The sequence below is a fragment of the Trachurus japonicus genome, chromosome 7 (assembly GCF_045865225.1).
Source record: "Trachurus japonicus isolate A0001 chromosome 7, Traja_1.0".
NCBI classification, from domain to species: domain Eukaryota; kingdom Metazoa; phylum Chordata; class Actinopteri; order Carangiformes; family Carangidae; genus Trachurus; species Trachurus japonicus.
The window spans coordinates 24,352,608-24,369,937 of NC_140913.1; the positions used below are offsets into that span (position 1 = coordinate 24,352,608).

Sequence of the window (17,330 nt, forward strand, 5' to 3'; positions counted from 1 at the left end):
TCAAATTCGTTTTTTTTTCCCCTCTCGGTTTCGGCAAAGAACAAATCTACAGACCACCGGATAAAGCAGAGAGTCTAAGTAGGAAACGTAATATATCTGGCAGGAGTTGAAAGGAGGTGTTTTTTGCTGTAGCCGGCGTTAGCAATAACAGTCCAGCATCAAACTTCCATTACTTGCCAAGAGCTCTCTCCAGTGGTGGCAATCAGAGCCAGCGTTCACTCGCCTCTATCACATCTTCTCCTCCGCTGAAGTTATCACGTTAACCAGCTAGCTTCGGTCTGTCTGGAGCCTTTCAGATAGTGTGACTCACTGTAGCCTCCGGTCTGCCCTGAAGACGTAGCGCTGCTCTGAGGAGCTGCTATAACCTTTTGTATTGTAAATTCAGCAAAGGCAGAGAATCTCTTGTCAAGCGACCATCTCCACCACCTGCTACCGGCAAGAAACCACATTCAACTGCAGAGAAAACTCACACATTTCAGACACACTTCAGACTCTTTCATCACAAGTCGTTTGATTTTTTTAGCCCGTTTTGTGTTCTCTGTTTTAGGCTGACTTTGTGGCTCAGTGGGTTTGCTATGCAGGGACGTGCACATGACTATAGAGGGGCAGGGGCTCAACATCAGAAAAGGGCAGTATGTACAATTTTTAATAATTAATATCAAAATAAATAAATTCAAATAAATGACAGTTACTATTTAGTCAGAGAACAGCCTGCACCGTTCAGACTGCATCAACAGCTACCAATTTCCCAACTTCCCGGAAACTAGAGTCATGACTTCTGAACTGTAGCTAAGCTAATATGGATTGGTTCACTTTAACAATGGCTTGCAGAAAAAAATCCATGTGAGTGCAAGTGCGAAATAGAATAGGCTAAGCCTACAGTTACACACACACAAACCTAGGAAATGAACTAAGTGACTACTGTGCAATTTACCTCACAGCAAACACTATTTACAACAGCAAAGGTCACTATTACAGTAACTCAATATCTGAAACAAATTCAAATATCATGAATACAACGCTGAAATTGATTTCCCCTCCTTTGCTGTTGTGTTCACTACATTCAGTATGTTAACAAGACGTGGCGTAAAGCAGCAAGGTACGTGTCCCGTCGTTTCGCCTAATGCTGCTTCCAGGCAGGCTTTTGAAATCGAAAATTACAGCTGCAAGACACAACTTACGACGTTTAGCTTCCAGCAAACCCTCTCGAGTTTTTTCCGACCTGTTTTACGGAAAGTCACTAGAACGGCCACTCGTAACATCTGACAATCCGTAACTCGTACCAAATCGACCTGGTACAAACTTCACAGTCGAAAAAATACGAGTTTTCCTTGAACTCTCCATAACTGTCCTCGTCCCTACGTTCGCCACCATTCAGGCGCATCCATTGTCTAGCACACTACAGCCCTGCAATGCCCGTTACTCTCTCCTCATTTGGATAAAAACTGTAGGGATAACGATAAAGTTTTTGCTCCTGCCTCAGAGCATAGCAGAGTGACTGACAGCAGAAAAAAAAAAAGAAACAGAAGAAGAAGAAAAAAAAGAAGAAGAAAGAAAAAGATAAACAGAGAAAAAAAAAAAGAAGAAAAAAGAAAAGAATGAGAAAAGAAGAAAAGAGAACAAAGAGAGAAAATGAAACAATAGAAAAAGAGAAGGAAGAAAAAAGAAGGAAAGAAAAGATGAGATGAAGAACAAGAAAAGAGGGAAGAAAGAAGAGGAAAGAGAAAAAAAAAGAAAAAAATAAAAAAAGAAGAAGAAGAAAGAAGAAGAAGAAGAAAGAAAAAGAAAAGAAAGAAGAGCAAGAAGAGAAAGAAGAAAAAAAAAAACAGAAAGGAGAAAGAGGAGAATGAGAAAGAAAAAACAAGGAAATCGAGAGGGAAAGAAAAGAGAATGAAAAAAAAAAGAGCAAGAGAGAGTAGAAAGAAAAAAAAGACAGCCGTTGTTTCAGTCCAAACACACATAAAGTGATTGCTGCGAAATATAACTTTAAACTTTATATTTACACAATATATCACTTACTTCTCTTTAACTCTTAACAAGCAGTCAGCTATACAAACACAAAAGGCCTTTTCTGAAAATAACTCTTCAATAAGTGACACGACTTGTCATAACTGACAAGGAATTATGTTGTGAATTTTAAACTCGCTAACTAACAAGATTCCGACACAAGTCGCTCCACTGTCATTCCCATCTATGTTCGCACACACAAGTTATCGAGTGAGCAGCACTTCTACTTCCTCTCTCTCTCTCTGGACGTGCTTGTGAGGGACCCACCGCGGGCAGCCCCCCCCCCCTCAAGTGAGGAACCAGAGCGGAGCAGCACCGACAAACACACACACACACACACCAACGACATACACAATTCCGAGTGTAATACAAGAAAATGCGTACGGTAATAACCTGGCATTTTTACAGCGCGGTTGTTTACATCCTCAGGCACAACAGGAATGCCTTTAAAAAAAAAAAAAAAACATTAAAAAAAAAAGGGCACTTTTTAATATGAGTGCAAAAAGGCAGGGCTCAAGCACCCTTTTGCCCTTTGTGTGCACAGTCCTGTTGCTATGTCAAGACTGTCAGACAGTCCATCCCCTTTTGTCCAGACAGGGATGTCAACAATTACTTTTTTTCCACAATTAATCCGCGGTATTAAACACCACAATTAATTGATCGCAAAGATTCCTAAATCCGTCACTTTCAAACAAAAAAAGATCATTATAACCTTGTTGTCAGATGTGGCGCCAAAGTAAAAGTAAAAAAGCACGAGTATACTGGGTTCATTTCCCAAAGTAGCATTGAATTGTGAAGAAATTGAAATGCTAGAGTGTCATTTGTAATTAAAAAAAAAAAATATAACATTAACTTAAACATATTGGTATTGATGACACTTCCCCCTCGGATTAATAATTGGTCCCGATTTCGTAATAATTCAAATAAATTAAATTAGTAATGTATATTTTAACTATATTTGATTTTACACATTCATAGTGTTGTGAAATTAATTAATGCATAATAATCGTGATAATCGTATCATAGTACCGTGATTATTTCTCTGACAATAATCGTACCAAGAAAATCTGTAATCGTGACATCCCTAGTCCAGACTAATTTCAACAACTAGCGGATGGATTCATGTGAATATTTTGAAGTCTTGTTAGGTTTCCAGATAGGATTTATGAGCTGTGATAGCTGCACAGTTTCATACCTGATGTGGTGTCCCACAACAGATGCAGGAATCATTGTCTGTTAGAAGATTTTACCATTGCAGATTTAGGAGAATAAGAAATGTAAACGTTGCTTTGAAACTTTAAAAACCAACTTCAGAGCAGTTTGTGTAAATTTTCACATGAAGTTTTCATGTCTCTCCCTCTCCCAACAAACCCTTTGTGATGATAGCAGAGCACGGGAACAGTCTCTCCAGCACCTTTATGAAATCCAAGTATATCTTATATAGACTCTACAGGGCCAGTAAAGTTTACAACATCCAGTTAGCCACTCAGGTTTGCTCCCCAGTGTGATCACACAAACACAAACTCTTCTTTTCTTTCTGTATTTCGGGGACAAGAAATCGGTGAGACTCTCATCATCTGATGTTTAGCTTCATCGAATACCTCTCCAGTGATTCCAGTAACAGGATTGTCTCCAAATTTGTATTGACTTTTGTTAAAGAATATAGTTTGAGCACTATCAGAAGACTAACCTTGAATCTATGATATGGAGGGATTGATTTGCGCTTTGGGGTGCATGGGAGCATAACAATAACACTTCTGACAGTAAGTTGCCAAAAGCCTCTTCAGTATCGACTGCTGACGTGCTGCAGTCATGAGTGTGGCTGCAGCTTGGTGTAGAGAGGGTTTCCCTAGCTCGCAGGCTCAATCAATGGCATCTGTCAAGTCATTAGTCTTCACAGTCCTGAATAGTGACCTTCAGCTGCCCTTGTTTTTGTGACTCTGTGTGAGAGAACAACAGAATGACAGAGGAGCGTTATATTCAATGGCGGTATTTTTAATATTGCTCATGACTCTTGTCAAATTTTCCCACGACGCACAGAAATCACAGCTGAATTTACAAATGTAATCATCTTACCGTGTTGTTGATGTGTGAGAGAGGGGGTTGATAAGAATCAGAGATGTTTTCTGACAGGCATTGCCTCTGTTAATAATGCATGTGTTGTCACTGAGGAGCAGATGTGAGGTTAGATTGCTATATTGGGGTATTGATTAGTGTGAGTCTCTATATCTGTATGTGTGAGCTCATATGGCTCTGTGCAAATTGAACATCGCCAGGGTGTAATATAACAAGAGTTATGTATGAAATACTGTGTCTAAAAGTTGTGGTACCTTCTTTTTTTTGTTTTGTTTTTTTAAAGGGGGAAAACATTTTTAGCAGAAACATTTCTTCCATGGAACAATGTTCCTGTTACTCTGGTTAAATCATAAAACACACTGTCAACAGTTTTCTTAGGGATTATTTATTCACCAGAAAGTACAGTACAGTAGTTCCAAAAGAAAACTGTTTACTGCGAGGTCTGGGGATTATCCTCAGAAACAGACACATTGTTTCTCTAGAGACATGCTGCTTTGAATTAGATGTTATTTTCTAAACCTTTGAGCTGCACAAACAGAATTTCATTCACCACTGTTGAATCGCAGTGACAGCAGAAATCTTAAACAAGTGTACCTCAAAACATGAGAAAATACAATGAAGGCCAAAACTGTCACCTGGTAGAGCTTGTTATAGCCACAATAGTAATATGGCTTTAGGGGTGGGAAAGTCTGACCCAACCTTTGATAAAGATAGAAATACCTCACTAGCTATTAGATAGAAATATCCATGAAATTTTATTCAGACATGCATGGTCTCTAAAGCATGAATTTGAATAACTTTAAAGGGGAACTATGCAAGATTTTTACCTTAATTAAACAGATTGGGAATAGTTGTGATGGCTAAATGACTTGAGAATAGAGGCTCTCTGCCTTTCCCCTTGCGTCTCTGGATGAAAACCAACCTTGCAAGATCAGCACCTCCGACCCGGGGTCCAAGCCAAACAGCAAAAAAGCGACCGGACTTGCATAGTTCCCCTTTAATTGTTTTTTACACAAATTTCTAGTTGAATGTCTTTACTAATATTGGATGTAAGAAAAGGTACTTAATGATGAACATGGTAAACATAACTACTTAATCGTTAGCAGGCTGTCATTTGGCTCATTGCACTGAGCTGCCAGCGTGACTCTATAGACCTTTGGCTCTGTTCGTACCTGGCTTTAACATCTGTCTCAGGTGATCCAATCACAGCTGGACACTTCCAAGTACAGCTGCAAATGCACCCAAGTCGCATTCGATAAAGGTTAAACGAATCACTGCTCGGACCACCTGTGTGGCCTGAGCCTCTCTCCTGACCCTCCTTGCCCTTCCCTCAGGCAGCGGCATGTAGAGCACGGAAGTAAGATCCAATCATGAGTGGTCACTGGGGACACATGGAGGTAGGGGTGGGCGATATGGCAAAAATATCATATCACGATTTTTTAAAAATGAAGTCACGATTTCGATTTCATCACGATCTTAAATCAAAAAAAGAAAAATAGACAACTTAGGCCAAAGAACATTTCTGAACAGATTTTAATCTAAATAGTTGCAGTTTTGCCAACATGTGCAAACAACGTAAACATAGTAAAAGGTAAACAACAACACTCTGATAAAGTGCACTCTTGCAACATAAAAGGTAGCTTTCAATAAACTTGAAAGTAAAATATTAATGAAGACATTACTGTTTGTTTTATTCAACACAGTCATTTTAACAGGATTTAAGTTTATCAAAACACTAAATAGCTGATTGAAAAGGGTCAAATAAAGTAACTGTTGTTATCTCTTTTAGCAAACTTTGCAAATGTCCTTTGTTTGCGCTTTGCAGCATAGAACTGCAGTTTATAGAATGAGCCCCAGACGATCCTATGATCTCTGCACTTTGGCAGATCGTCTACACACTCTAATCCTTCACCATCTATCGCCATATCGCCCACCCCTACATGGAGGTGGATCAGAACAACCAGGTGTGGACTGACGCGCCGCTTGTGACTGAATCACCTGAGACTCACACGAATGCCTGGTCTGAAATGAGCCTTTGTCTTGTTTGTACTTGTATACTTGTAACCGTTTGAACAAAAATGAAACTCCCATAAAAAGGATAAAGCCTCTACCATCATTTTCCAAAGATGCATCTTGACTCTGACTTTTGATCCAGCCTTTGTTTCCTCATGAATGAATGAATGAATTTATTTATTTCGGTATATCAAGCTTATATAACCGAAAGGGTGTAGGTTGAAGCCAAAGCTTATATACCCCTACCCCTTTTACCTTAAAAAATTAAAATAAAATAAAATAAAAAAATATATATACAGTATATACGCATTAATACAATAGGATCAGATCACAGACATTTGAAATTAATTAGTACACTTAAATTTCTGATCACAACAAAATAAAGAATTGTACACAGCGCGTAACCCAAAATAGTACAAAATCATTGAACTTAATTTTCCATACTGTAACGAGAAATTATGTTGTTCTTATAACGTTTTTTAAAGCTGACTAGAGTACAGCATAATTTAATATTTTCAGGACAATTATTCCAGATGTTCACCCCTCTAACAGAAAGACAGTGGTTTTTTACACTAGTTTGAGTCTTTGGTTTCTCAAATAATAGTGGTCTTCTCAGGTTAGAACTGGAATCCTTCATTTTAAACAGATTCTGGATATCTTGAGGAAGAAGTTTATTTTTTGCTTTGTACATGGTTTGTATTGTAATGTAATCAACTAAGTCCCTGAATTTCAAAATGTTCAGGCGACTAAGTAGTGAGTTGGTTGGCTCACGGAAAGGTTTATTACTGATGATTCTTATAGCCTTTTTTTGCAATAAGAAAATAGAATTTGTATTTGTTCTGTATGTGTTTCCCCAGACCTCAATGCAATATGTCATATAAGGGGCAATTAATGCATAATATAATGTGACTAATGATTGTTGAGAGAGGAAAGCTTGGGCTTTATAAAGAATTGCAATGGATTTTGACATTTTGGATTGATCATCTCATGGTGACCTGTTCCTGTTTTCACTGAAGACGCATTTCTGATTTGTTGATCTGTTACTAATCATTATATACTGTCATTTTAGTCCCAGTGTTGACCTTTGTGGCCCTACTATGGTTGTTTTGTTTTGTCCCAATGTAGTTACAATAACTGTGGTTTGTCCTTGTTTGTACTATTGTTTTTGTCTTTTGGTTTGTTTGTTTTGTTTGTTTATTTGTCTGTTTGTTTTTCTATATTGTTGAGAACATGTTTGCCTGTTGAATCTATGTTTGTCTATATGTTTGGACCCCCTCGAAAACGAGATGATACATCTCAAGGGGTTTTATCCAAATAAACAAATTTCAATCAAAAATGAATGAATGTGCATCCTAAGTCACGACAAAATCCCAACAACGAAGTAAATGTTTTATTTCTCCTTCTAGGACAGTGACCTGCTGACATTTAACATCTCAGCCCATCACTCCTGGTGGAGCGAACACGGGCCGGGCTGTGTGAGGAGAGAGATGCCGCAGGCTCCGGGGGTCCGCACCACAGAGAGCCACTCCTACATCACTGTCATGGGCTGCCTGATGGAATACCAGTACATCGAGGTGGTGCATAGTGGAACGCAGATTCTCGTTGCTGTGAGTACAAGTCGGCAATACACACGAGATTACCGCTGACATTTTCACATTTTCACATGCCGCCGCTCCGTGCGTGTTTGAACATGTGGCCGGAGCTCATCATGTTACATGCTTAACATCATAAGCAGCCTCGCTCGCTGTGGGATTTACGTACGTGAAAGGTAACCGTGACAGAGAGGAAGGTGGTGTTTTTGTTTCCTCTTTAAGCACTTTTCTCAATATATACTACTTCCACAGCAGTCTGTTATTTTGTCTATCGCTGCCTCCCTTCCTTTTGCCCCGGTCGCCGAATGAAAAATTGATCTGTTGTTTTGTCTGGCCGAGGCTCAGACCTGCCAGCTGCTAACAGGTTACTTAAACACTGGAAAGACTGTTATTGTCCTCTTTATACAGCTTGGTATGAATACACCAGCAGCTCACATCCTGCCAGCATTCACATTTGCACACACTCATGTATGACTGTCTAACCAACCTCACTGGACTCGGGCCAGGACACCGGTCGTTGCCAGCGCAGCGGGCCCCTTGGCTTCACACGTACACGTTACACACTCACAGTAAAAACTCCCAGTAACATTCACTTACACACGCTTTGTCTCCATCGTGATGCACGTGTTGTATACTCACCCGCACCCAGTCATTGTTACTTTAATACATGAGGAGTGGATTTAATCGTGGCAGTAGGTGACCAAGTTTTCATTCTTACCATTTAATCTTGGACTTATTTGCACCTGGGAGAGCACACAGCTGACTACATGGCAGATTAGAAAAGTGGCAGAGGGGAGCCAGTGTGCAGAGCCACTGGATTGTACCATTCATCCCATCACCCCCACGGAGCGCGGCAATAACATGGCTGAACTCACTTTACAACCCCAACTCTCTCACTGGACCGTAGCCGCTGCACTACAGGGCGCTGAATTGGTTTATTCCTCCCCTCACATGGGCTTTTACTCCTCCATATGAAACGGTAACACCCTTATGCCTGCGTTTTTATATGGTATTGTCCAACCAAGCATTCAACGGCATCTTTGTGGGAACAGCTCCCCAGAGGAGCAGGGAAATTGCTACTGAAATCCCAGTGTCACAAATGGCATCAGTTTCCTCATATCCTCTCACTTCCTCTCGGGCTAAAAGCAGACCACTGCTTAAGAAAATCGACTCCTTTGAGATGTCCAATCTAGTTTTGGTTTGTCTTTTTCTCTTTTTTTCTCTCTCTGGTTGAACAGAGGGTCAGGCAGAATGAGAGTTGAAGGAATGAATGAACTGAAAAGGAAGAAAGTGTGTGTGTGTGTGTGTGTGTGTGTCGGGGGGGTCCCTTTGTCTTTGTTAAAGGGGATTCAAGGTTGCAGTGAGAGGCCATTAAATATTTAGTTTGGGCTCCAAGGAGCATGTTTCATTAAGATGAAAAATGTGGATCCATTGGCCAATAATGGAGGCATCACTGTCATCTATCTGCTCAGGTTTGTCACAGGCGAGACGGACGCCATTCAGTGAAGAAGTGAAGCTTCAGATTTGAAAAAAGTCAGCCATGTGTTGTTACTTATTGATGCTTTAGGCAGAATCCAGCCAAAAGCAACTTCAAGGTTTAAAGGATGAGCTTGAAGTGGAGGCAACCTTTTTCAAACTGGGATAATGCATAATTCATCGATCACTGAAGGGAATATTTTGCTCCATGTCTGTGCGGTTTTTATTCTTTGTTGCCTTCACTGAAACCAAGCTTCCCTCCCACAATACATATTGCTGTTAACTGTTTTCCCTGCCAATACAGTCAGCAAGAAGAATCCACATTTTCCTCTCCCCTCCTCCCTCTGTCCTGACTTCTTCTGCTCCTGTGCGTCTCTCCACTATTAAATAAAACAGCCGAGTCTGAGAAAACATCTCCGCTGAGATGGAGGGCAGCAGGAAAGAAAGAAGAAGGAGAGAGAAGGAGAAGAAGAAAAACGGTGCGAGATGTGAGATTCAGTTTACATCTGTAGACATAACTCTTACACACTAAAGGGACTAGTGAGAGATGTCAAAGTGTTGTCAGAGCTGCTGAGCTTCTCATAAAACAACCAAAGACAGCGCGCACACACACACACACACACACACACACACAGATATCGTATCATTTAGTGTCGGTTATAGCTGCCACAGGCAATGCTTTCTTCTGTTGCCTACTATATCTTTTCCCTGCATTCGGAGGATCGTGTGGAAGGTGATAATGGGAGGGAACGGTGGCCTGCGTCATTCTCTCATTCCATTGCTCATTTCCTCTTTTTTTCCATCTATTTTCCCCCTCATCACAATCTCTCTGCTCTGTCCGTCTTCCTGTTGCCACTGTTGCCCGCCTCCCCGCCTCTCACGCTGTTTAACCTTCGCGTCCATCAAAATTCCTACCAACTTAAAGGGATAGTTCACCCAAAATTGAAATTTCACTCATTATAATATCTACTCAACCTCATGTGGACTAAGGGCTGGGAGAAGTTTCAGAGTCCTCCGTGGCTTCTCTGAGTTACAGGGGGTCTCGGCGTAGCAGTGCATGTCCATATAACGGTTGCAAATGGATACCAACTGTCTTCGTAACAAAAAGACACACCAAAAAACATCCAAATACCTCCATGCTGCTCGTATGTAATGTCCGTCTTGTATTGAAGCCCCGAAATGCGAAATTGTCCCGAAAAAAATTAAATAAGTCTATTTTTCAAGCTTGTTTTGTAGCGGAAGCTCCTCTTCCTGGTTCGTCAAATTGGACGAACCAGGAAGAGGAGCTTTGAGAAGCTTCCGCTACAAAACAAGATTGAAATATAGACTTATTTAATTTTTTTCGGGACAATTTCACATTTTGGAGCTTCAATACAAGACGGACATTACATACGAGCAGCATGGAGGTATTTGTTGTGTTTTTGGGTGTGTCTTTTTGTTACGAAGACAGTTGGTATCCATTTGCAACCGTTATATGGACATGCACTGCTACGCCGAGACCCCCTGTAACTCAGAGAAGCCACGGAGGACTCTGAAACTTCTCCCAGCCCTTAGTCCACATGAGGGGGAGTAGATAATGATAATGAAATTTCAATTTTGGGTGAACTATCCCTTTAAATTACCAAAAAAAAAAAAAAAAATGACAACGCACGTGTCGTTCTCTCTGCATCTCTCACTCACTGTCACTTTTCCTCCGTCTCCTCTTTCCTCCAGGGCTTTAAAGGTCACGTCATGTCGGTGGCTGTGGCTTTGTTTGTCAAAGTCTTGTTTTACGCCGGGGGCCAGGAGAGGGTCGGGGGGGGGGCGGGGGGACGAATAACGGCCCCTGGTTGATTAGAGGCGGTTCCCTCGCCGCAGGTCTGGCGTGTGGGCCCCTGTGATTACCGCTCGGGGCTGTTGAGGCCAGTTGTGTGTTTTGTGGTTGTTCAGGTTCAGTCAGTTCAGCAGCATGAAAACAGCACGGTCACCCCACGCACCCCCACGCACCCCCTCGCTCATCCAAAAGGTCATGGTTCTCGCTTTGATAAGTCCATTAGTCCATGTGGTGTTTTCATACTGAACTGTCATCACCACCAGGGTGATTTTTCTCTCCCTCTCTCTGTTTGTGTGCATGCTGCATGGGGTATGGGGGCCCAGCTGAAGGGATCTTTGATGTGCCTGTATTTGAAGTCCAGTAAATTGTCCACAATCAGTAAATGGCTATGGATTGTCTGGTTTAATAATAGCATAAAGTACATGCTGCAATATGTCAGGGGCTGACACTGCATTGTAATGGTGCTGTAAGTTTTACAGCATCTGCTTCAAAGGATTATGAAGATCCCAGGATTAAAAGACTTATGATGCCGTAGTGAGCAGTTATTAGGTCTGCTGGCTGCTGCCAAAAACAGGAAGGAAAAGAGAAAGACCGCAAGACCAGAGGAGAGAATTAGTCTCCAGCTGGCCACCGAACACTGGGTCAGGCTACTCGCAGAACATCATAAAAACATGACTGCCTGCCATTATTCTTCAAAGGCTATCTCCGCCAAGAGCTTTAATTGTTAATATGTTTTGCGGGGAAATGGATTTTAATTTTCCTCTAATATTTGGTCTTTTAAAATTTCTGAGTGGAGAACAGAAGAGAAGAGAAAACCAAGCAGCATTAAAGGAGTAAACCTCTCACGGCGTGTTCGCTTTTCTTTTTGTGGCTGTTTTTATTTAACTGTGTGTTTGGCCTTCCTCCATTTATTTCTCGTTTTTTTTTTTCATCTTAAATCTTCTGTATGGTGCTGCGTGTGAAGAACAAGCTGTGTTTTAATTCTCCGTGCAGCTTTTATTGCTGCATGAGCAGCCTTGCATCTGTGTTTTGTCTTTTTTGGATATTAACAGGCTTTTATTTGCAGTTACTTAGTGTGGAAGATGCGAATCAGCACCACAGACACTTAAAAACCCCATGTGGTCCTAAATAAGCTGTATAGATCTATATGTGTGTGTACGTGTGTGAGAGGGGGCTGGTAGAGGAGAACAGGTGGATCTGGTCTCTGAAGTCCCTATCTCATCAGGTTTTGTCATTAAACATGCAGCTGCCCACACACAAACACACACATTTAATTTTCTTCAGACGAGCTTGTGCCTCATTGTCGGACAGAAAGTCCTCTGTAATTAACCTACAAGACACCTGCACCACCTCCCTCTCTGCTCTTCCTCCCTCCCACCTGATGTGTTTTAGCTACAAATGTCTTTCATTGTAGTAGGCTACACTCGGTGAGCCTTCTCCTGACTCCGAGCCACAATCAATAGTGTGTTAATTACCTTGTAGATTGACTCAGATATCCATCACTGCACACACACATACACACGTGCACAGGCCAGTCAGCTGTGGACAGGAGGCAGGATCTAATGCGTATGAGAAACAGACTGAAATCAGCCATTATTGTCATAATAGATCAATCTGTCCGCTGTTTCTTTCGACTAACTGATTATCCATCCACCATTTTTTTTTTCCTAAACAGTGGCTGTTTTAGTACAACCGGTTTCCAAAACGTAAAGATATTCATTTGATTTGATTTGATTTTTATTTGTCTCAAACAAGCACATCAAAAGACAAACAATCTATGTAACAAGAAACAAAACAATAATGATACTGTGTAAGTTTGAGAAGGGGCTGAAGGAAGCAAAGCTGATCAAGTTCAGCCCCCCCTTACATTGTGATTCATGTCATACATCTGTAGTTCCATACAATTCAGAAGATTAAAAACATATTGCTTTAATATGAAATAAGACCATGATTATAAATAAGTAAAATGAGCTGTCAAGTTCTTTATAGCTGTCCAAGAGTGTATGTTTGTGCTTACTTTTAAATTGTTTTAAGTTATTGCACATTTTTACATCCTCATCTAGTCTATTCCACATTTTAACACCTCAAAAATAGATGCTAAAACTTTTCAGGGTAGAATGGATGGTAGATTGTTTAAAGTTACAGTTCCCTGTTAAATCATATATGCTTTCTCTGACCATAAACATTTTTTAAACATTCAGTTTTACCAAACTGAGAAACCGAAACATGTGAGAATCTGCAACTGGTGTAAGTAAAACAGCTTAAAAACAATAAATAGATGATCAAAAATATTAGTTGATTAAATGATAGTCTAGAAAATCGTGAAAGGAAAGACGTCTTAACAAGTGATTGACTATTACCCCAGTTGATTGTCTTTGTCTACAATAATAAAGAAGCCTGGAGGCTTCTAATCATGAAGTAGAGTCATGTGTGATGGACCGATGTTTATGAGTTTAAGTGTCAAAGGTGCTTATGTGTCTTTCTGGACTGGCACATTCACTATAAACCTGACCTTCATTAGCCTATGCAAATACAAGCTCAGCAGCTCACACACACACACACACACACACACACACACACACACACACACACACACACACACACACACACACACACACACACACACACACACAAATGAATTCCTGAGCCTTCGACTTCCCCCCCCCCCCTCATTTTCTGCGAGAAGCAACACAGATAATGCTGAACTATCACAAATACCCTCCTTAGTTTCCTCCACACTATGGTAAACAGTAAACGAAGGCCCACCGGAGGATAGCTTTCCTTTTGAAGTTTTCCCACATCCAAGGTTGAACTTCTGGTGCCCCGTTTTCTGCCTTTGTGCTTCCCTCCCGTCAGGTTGTCCAGGTAACTGTTCACCATCTAACAACCCGCGGAGGAGACAGAGGAGAGCAGCGATTTCTGTTAGACAGACGATTTAAAACAAGGACACACGGGGAGGTGGAGAGGAGAAATAGCAGATGTACAGACGGTGGAGCCATGGTAATGTAGAGATGTGGAGTTTAGAAACGGACTGTACAGAGAGTAAGGGGTAAAAAAAAAGCAAATGATTGACAGCTAAAAGAGTTTGCTTTAGTGTGGCACGTCCTCGCAGACAGACTGAGATCAAGTCTCTGAGGACATGCGGGGGCTTTATGAGCTTAATTAATATGACATTAATTTCTAAAATGATCCCTGAACTGTCAGGGGCGAGTCATAGAAGACAGCTGAGGAATGTGTGTGTGTGTGTGTGTGTTTGGGTGGGTGGGTGGTGGACAGAATTTATGTGTGTGAGTTAAGGCCATTTAATATGCAAGCATATATAAGCGGAATTGTCACTTGTTATTGAGGACACTGACCTATATTAGCTAAGGACAGCAACGCCTCCGGCAAAAAAAAACACACCAAGCGGTCACTTGTCTGATCTGGGCTTCCTTTACATCGCATTAAATCCACCGCCGCCTGAGAAACGAAAACTGAAAGACGAGGTTGAAGATGAGCGCGTGGAGGGAAGCGGCGAGTGAGTGAGGAGAGGAGAGGAAAAGCAGGCATGGTTGGAGATATTAGTTGCAGTCTTTTTTTTGCAGTCCATCTTGATTCAGTGTCCAGGCTTCACAGCAGTCGTCAGTGGGGGTTTGAGAGAAGAAGGCAGTGATTTCCCATTACTGAGCAGTGACAGGCACTCTCACAAAGCTTGTACTGATTAAAGGTATTCATTCTGTTCAAAGAAAATTTGTGCTGCGTTGGATTTGTCTATTCACGGCTTCTATTTATAAGTGTGGACTGAAGCTAAATGTAGCCACGGTATGACAGTCGTTTTGTGTTTGTGTGTTTTATACTATATATGTATGTATGCAGGGCGGTAGCTCAGCTTTAGATTTCAAATTGGCTTCATATTGTTTCTGTCATCATTATCTCAACCTCTTCACAGTTTCCCGGGCTGCATTTCTCTTTGAAACTACATTTCGCTTTCCTTACATGGCTCTACAGACACAGACAGATGACAAATCAAAAGAAAAAATCCACAATTAAGGTGACACCAGGAAAGCAGATGCCGGCACAGGGCCATGGCCGGTCACTGAATGGTTTGATGAGTAGGAAACTGAATCACATGCCATGTTATCATATGAAGACCTACTGGAGACTTAGCACCTCTGTGTTCAGACGTTAAACGGCAGAGGTGAGAGTGAAATACAATCTGTGAGAGGTTGAGAGTGTCACCAAACTTGCAATAGGTCATTTCCTCCCACTTTAATGGAGAGGAATCTCTCATTACAGTCATTTGAGAAACCTGATGTTGCTACCAGCAAATTGATTCTGTGAGGGCGGATTGACTGAGTTTAAAAGCTTAATCAAACACCAGAACACTGCACGGCTTTTTATACCACGAGACAGGACTTTACGGCTCACAGCAGCAATTATTCTGTCCTTTGTCTTGATGATCTCCAGGTCATTAAACAGAATAAGAACTTTTTTTCTTTTTTTTTTACCAGGATTGTGCCGCTGCAAGATTGTATCAATACTGTGGGTTGCAAGCTGATTGTGTGTCACATTTGACAAACATTTATTGAGGGGCTGCTTTACTTTAAACCTGTGTCTTTCTTTCCTTACATCATTATGGATGTGAATAGTGGCTCTTCTACAACCCTCTCCGCCAGCATAATCATTAAACATTAAACGGGTGAAGCTGTCCTGAACACACTTAACGCTGGGTTTTCCTTCAATTTGTCACCCATCTGTATGACACGCCACACAAACACTTTTGTTCTTTTCTCAGCCTGGAGCTTCCTCTGCTGTGACACGTTGGCGGTGCTGTGTTCGACTCAGTCCCAGACCACAGCAGCAATCACAGCCCTTCATGGAAATTAAACAAACGTGCACTCATGCAAAGATATTATCCTGTACGAGCGCACACTTGATGCACACTTCTATAGGAAAAGCACACATGGACTCACTCACACGCAGACACAATACGATTGGAGAAAAAAAACAGGGTGTGCCCCCTGCTGTTAACACCATCTTGTGTTTGACACTGGCTTTATACATATGCTAATTCACCTCCATTTCACCGCCACTGTAATGGACGGGGTGAGACCAGCAATTAGAGACAAAAGAGGAGAGAACAGGTGAGAGAGAAGAGTTGTGTATCCCATCTAGCCCACACAGAGGCTGTGCTACCACACACCACACCTGCGTTTCATTCATTAATAAAACATCTAACCTACATCTGGATAAACTTTAAATAAATGTCCGATATAGTGTGGTTCAGAAGTCTGAGATTCATTTGAAGAGGAAAGTAGTCTCAGACTTGTGGACGTCACTGTGTTTTATTCTCATGAAAAACAGACTAAAACCCAAAGGATGGAGAAGAAAGACCTACAAACTGTTCCTCTTATAGCTGCATAGGCCAAGCTAAGTTTTAGGTTGAGTGAATGTTTTATAAATAGCCACCGTCACACACACAGTCATTGCCCCCCTGGGCTCTGTGTTTGTGTATCCAGTGTGCGAAGAGGGCAGCGTGCCCGACGCTGTTTTAATTGGCATGGCAGAGCGCCAAATGATGGATGGATGGCTGGGTGGAGAGAGACGGTCTCTCGGTGTCTGTCTCTCACTGTGTCTGTTTCTGAGTCGATGACAGCCATCTGCCACTTCCACGGGCTATTCTCAGCACTGGGTGTTTGTCTGCGCTCGTGTTGCCGTACAGTCGCTGGTGTGCTCGCTCTGTTGCTTTCTAGTGTGTTTGTGCACACAAGCAACTACTGTATGCACACTTTGGAAACCCTGACGACTTCCAAGACATTTGCCAACACGGTTATAACAGCAGAACTTAGTAGACCTGTGAAAACAGACACACAGACACACTGCCACTGTTTTAAGGTGATAAGATGAACACATCCAGCACTTATGGAACCACACTGCTCGAGAGCTGCTTTTCTTTTTAAGTCATCTCCAACTTCCGAGGGAATTATCGCTTTAGCTATGAGTTTCTAACTTTGGCAATCTCCGTTCAGACAACCAACCGTTTTAGTTCTGTCCATACTATCACACCTGAAGATAGGGGTGGGCGATATGGCAAAAATATCATATCACGGTTTTTGAAAAATAAAATAACAATCTCGATTTTATCACGATCTTAAATCTAAAATTGAAAAACAGACAATTTAGGTCAAAGAGCCTTTCTAAACAAATTTTAATGGGCTCTATGCACAGCTCCACTACTTCTTGAACTTAAGGCAGCTCCTTTATTTCCTGTCTTACATTATTAGACAAACTGATTGCTGCCTTTTCAGAAATTCAGGAAGTAGTGGAGCTGTGCATAGAGCCCATTTAAATAGTTGCAGTTTTGCCAACATGTG

At 41.4% G+C, this 17,330-nt stretch overlaps 1 protein-coding gene across 2 annotated transcripts in view; it reads left to right on the forward strand.

Annotated features, from left to right (window-relative positions):
• Window positions 1-17,330, forward strand: part of nkain4 (sodium/potassium transporting ATPase interacting 4) — a 64,919-nt gene that overhangs the window by 33,227 nt on the left and 14,362 nt on the right. For both annotated transcript variants that reach the window (XM_085782262.1, XM_085782261.1), the window contains exon 4: window positions 7,503-7,703. In XM_085782262.1, coding sequence (XP_085638388.1) covers window positions 7,503-7,703 — 201 coding nt within the window. The remainder of the gene's footprint in view (window positions 1-7,502; window positions 7,704-17,330) is intronic.